A 4,413-nucleotide genomic window follows, 5' to 3' on the forward strand; every position below is an offset into this window, starting at 1 on the left:
GAAAATAAAAATCTAATTCTAACTAGAAAAGAATACGTGTTTTTATTATTTTTATCATGCAAAATGCTAATCAAACATCATATTTTTTTTATAGCATTTTATCAAAGAATTAAAACTAAATAATATAGCAAAATGTTTAAATTCTAACAAGCAAAATATTAAATGTTTTTATTCATTTTTATCAAGCAAAAATCTAACAAAATAATTATTTTTTTCTATTTTTATTACCTAAAAGAAAATAAGAGAAAACTATGTGAAAAAACCTAAATTCTAGTAAGCTAAAATGTTGGTCAGGGGGGTTTCAATGTGAAAATAGGAGTGCAGTCCAGAATAAAAACGCAGGGCCCAAGCCTGGTGGCCCAACAATTTGTTTTATTGCTCATTTTTGTTTCAGAAAAGAAGGTATAGCGGGCTCACAGGGGGTATGGACAATGGCAATTTTGTGTGAGAATGGCCCAATCAATTGTTTTTTTTGTTCAGTCCTAATCTACACCAAAAGAGAGAATGGTGCGTGGGCCTTAGGGGGTGTGGATGACCAGTAATTCGATGCTAGGCCCAAGGAGATTGTGATTCAAACTGTATACAGATTGTTATACCATGCTTTTCTAATTAATCACATGAATTTTATCAAATCTCAATTAAAATGCTAAACTAATTTCAATTAATCTCACTTAACCACACATTAATCATAAGGAGAATTAAAAAGGATTAGGTTTTTGTGTTTACGTGAACATCATGCTCTCCTTCTCAAGCGGTGAACGGCGCAGATCTTCCTCCCCCTCTCCGATCACATCTCAGCATGCACCTTCCTCTTCTTACCGAAGCAACACGACGGAGACTCCTCCGATTGCTCTGCTTTCTCTTCTATTTTACGCTCAAGAACCTCTCAATCTCCCTCCTCACTTAATTCCTCCCACCTTTGTTCATTGGATCGTATATTGATGTTGCTCCTTCAATTGCAGATTTATGTTAAGGTCGTTCGTTGAGATGGTGATGTTGACGTTTCAATCTGCAGGCGCTGTTCGGATATGGTGAATGCGATGTAGCAGGTTCGTTGATTTAATAATCGGAATTGAATGTGAGTCGGATCGGCGCCGCTGAGTTCAACTTGACGTTGCAGAAGGTTGATTCGGTTTGATTTGTTGAGTGCTTGCGTCTGATGGAGTAAGTTGATGGCGAGTTGTTGCTGATGTTTGAACGATTCTGTTGCACTGTTGGCTTAGCTTCAACGAAAACTGAGTTCATGAATTGAACCTCTCATGAGATTCAGTGAGGTGTTGTGGTGTATGTGTTGTGACTATGCTTCAATTGTAGGTTCTGAGAAGTTTTGTGTATGGTTATGGTTGCAGGTTTCATTGTTGATGATTGAAAGAAGGCGGAAGATTGGATACGTTTGGAGTTTAGATTAAATTTCAGTGAGATGTTATTTGAAGATGCATCGAAGGAGACACGGAGAAGGTGAGATTTGTGGTTATGGCGGATTCGAAGATATCGGTGACGAGAAATCGAGGTAAGCGTTAGCGTCAATCTTCTATTTCCCCTATCCGATTCACACTTTTTCTTCTTCTTGATTTCTGTCACGTTTCTTGTTTTTGATTTCTTAATGATTTTTATTGTTGTTGTTGGTACATGATGATGAAGATTGTTGCATTCTGAAGGTGATGAAGATGAAGGTTCGGTGTTGATTGTTGGAGAAGAAGATCGAGAGAGAGAAATTTCTGTTCAAGAGTTTGTTACAGGTGGTTATTCTCTTTTCTTCTGAATTTTTTCTCTGCTATTTTCTGTTAGTTCTCTTTTTCTTCTTACCCCATTTTGATACTTTTTTTTCTTCAATTGGTAAACCGGTTTTTGTTTCCTTTCATGTGCAGGTCGGTCTGAGTTTAGATGCCAGTTGGATTGTGAAGCTTTTTTTTCTTTTTTCAGCAAATGTTAGATTGTTTCAATTGTATATTTTTTGTAATGGGCTCGAACCTGGGCTTTGGTGAAATTGAATGTAATAACATGGATATTGTATGGACTTTTGAATAGTATGATGATAACCATAATGATATGTAGATCTTGAACAAATGATTGAATAAAATTGAATTGAATTTGCATCAATACTTGAATGAATATTTTTTGATGACTAGTCCGTCATGTCTGAATCTCTTGATCTCTCAAGGTGAATATCAAGAAATCTCGCGCAAATGCTTTTAATGGGAACCTTCTACGCTTTTCTTCAATTTTAAAATGCCAAGTTCACCTTAAACTTTTACGCGAAAGTGCCTTCGAAACGAATGTTGAATCAATGGGCTTGTCTTAATGATCACACGTGACAATTAAATCTCGCGCAACAAGCTTGCAAAGTATTGACATAAATCACCCTTTAATTCAATGATCCTCAGTTGAACCGTCTCGAAACAAAGGACACTCTTTATTTTCTTTAATTTTTGAGAGACGAAATAAACGTCTTTCATAACTTATAGCACCGAGAAAGAGGGCAAATTTTGGGGTGCAACAGCGTGATGCATTTCCATAATATAAAAACAGATAATATATGTAGTTGCACTCCACGCTCGAGCTTGTCGTTGAGTGCAACGTGGATATTTTTCGTAAGGCCTCCACAAAAACTGTAAGACATAAATAAATATAAGAGTCGTATATACGTGGATATTTAATATATGGATTAGAAAAAAACTTACATCTCCTTGGACCATGTGATCCAAAATGAAACGGTATCCATCAAGAAAAGCATTTGGAGATGAGAAATACTCCATACCTCGTTGTGCAAATCTTGCATATTTAAAAAGTTTAATTAGGAATGAGTTAATTTAGTGGAAAAATATGCGTTAAAAAATAAATATATAGAATAAAAAATTTACCTAGTGGCGTATGGATAGGATGGAGCAATTTCACTCCTTGGAGCAAGTCGTGGAATGCGATAGTAGGTCCACACAGCGAGAATGAGTGAGCAGCCTCCAAGACTCATGCATCCTACACGACATGCTTTGCACATCTCCCTATAAAGATAAGACAAACACACAGATCCCCAACTATATTTTCCGCATTCATCAAAATCTTTGACAAATTTGAACCAAGAAGAATGCAACACGTTATGAGATTTATCAGGAAATAAAACTGCAATCATACTTAAGATATATAATTTTGCATGCAGTATATTTTCCTGCTCGGTTTGTTGAGAATGTTCTTCTAACTCAAACAACTCGTTGTGGATCCATCTCAATTTTACGGCACCCTTCACCCTATCACCAATAGGTTCTACGCCTAAAGCATCTACACAAGCATAATCGGGGCCTTCGGTTTCGCCTACTACAACCTTACCATCTATGCGGAGACCAAACAACATATTTATATCCTCTAAAGTGATTGTACATTCACCAGTTGGCAAATGAAATGTGTGTGTCTCAGGCCTCCATCTCTCAAGCATCGCAATTACAAGTTTAGAATCAACACTTCTAATGTTGATTTTGGAGACGATTCCAAAACCGGCTCTTTCCAAGTAAGGCTTGATAGCCTCACTTGGCTCCCTATTTTATGGTGGCCGAAAGAATGAACCGCAACGATAATCGACCAACTGGTACTTACGGTGTTGATCTGCGAAAAAGAACATGTGATTGCGGAAAATTTCAAGCGTTCCATTTGCCTTGCTCACATGTAATTGCAGCATGTGAAAGTATACGCCAAGACTACACCATTCACATACCCGACGTGTTCAAGATACAACATGTTTTTAAAGTCTACCAACAAAGCTTCCAGATCCTCCCACATCAAGACAATTGGCCGCAATATAGAGGAGCTACTCTTTGTCATGACGAAAATATGCGTAGGAAGAAAAGAGGCCGCCCTAATAGTACTCGGATTCGAACCGAAATGGACGACGTGGAAAAGGAAAAGAGAATGTGTGGGATATGCCGTGAAGTAGGCCATATCCGAAGTAAATGTCCAAATGTAGTCGTCCCGTCCAATAGGCCTCCTTAATGTTTACTTCAACTAGCTTTATGAATGTAATATAATGACTTTTTAATTGAGTTTGCAACCATCAATGACTAAAACAACGTTTCACATTAACCATAACTAAGAAAACATTTCACATTACTAAAACAACATTCAATGACAACGAAATAAAGACAGCCACAAATAAAACAACAACGCAGGAAACAATTAAAACGACCTCACAGGAAATAAACAAAACATATTCTAAGAGATTACAACCATCAACACAATATCATGTGGTCCTAGCATCATCATAAGGACACCAGCGTCATTTTTCACGGCTCTCCAAGAACGAGTTACTACTCCGTTTGGGCCTTTCTCCGTGACCTGCCTTTCAATTTTCCTTATCTTTTCACCCTCGAGAATGTTATCGTCTAACCATCCGATCGAGTGCCTCTGCAGATGCTCGAAAGTTTGGGT

The 4,413-nt window shown here is 37.5% G+C and overlaps 2 protein-coding genes across 2 annotated transcripts; one reads left to right on the forward strand and one right to left on the reverse strand.

The window, feature by feature from the left end:
* Positions 1 to 2,857: 2,857 nt before the first annotated feature.
* Positions 2,858 to 3,427, reverse strand: LOC131605059 (protein MAINTENANCE OF MERISTEMS-like). The gene has a single exon (XM_058877458.1). It carries the CDS (start codon positions 3,425 to 3,427, stop codon positions 2,858 to 2,860), a length of 570 nt encoding a protein of 189 aa, XP_058733441.1.
* A 122-nt stretch (positions 3,428 to 3,549) lies between these two features.
* On the forward strand, positions 3,550 to 3,978 carry LOC131605060 (uncharacterized). Its single transcript, XM_058877459.1, has one exon. The coding sequence runs from the start codon at positions 3,550 to 3,552 to the stop codon at positions 3,976 to 3,978; it is 429 nt and encodes a 142-aa protein (XP_058733442.1).
* Positions 3,979 to 4,413: the final 435 nt, after the last annotated feature.

Source organism: Vicia villosa, linkage group LG5, assembly GCF_029867415.1.
Source record: "Vicia villosa cultivar HV-30 ecotype Madison, WI linkage group LG5, Vvil1.0, whole genome shotgun sequence".
NCBI classification, from domain to species: Eukaryota; Viridiplantae; Streptophyta; class Magnoliopsida; order Fabales; family Fabaceae; genus Vicia; species Vicia villosa.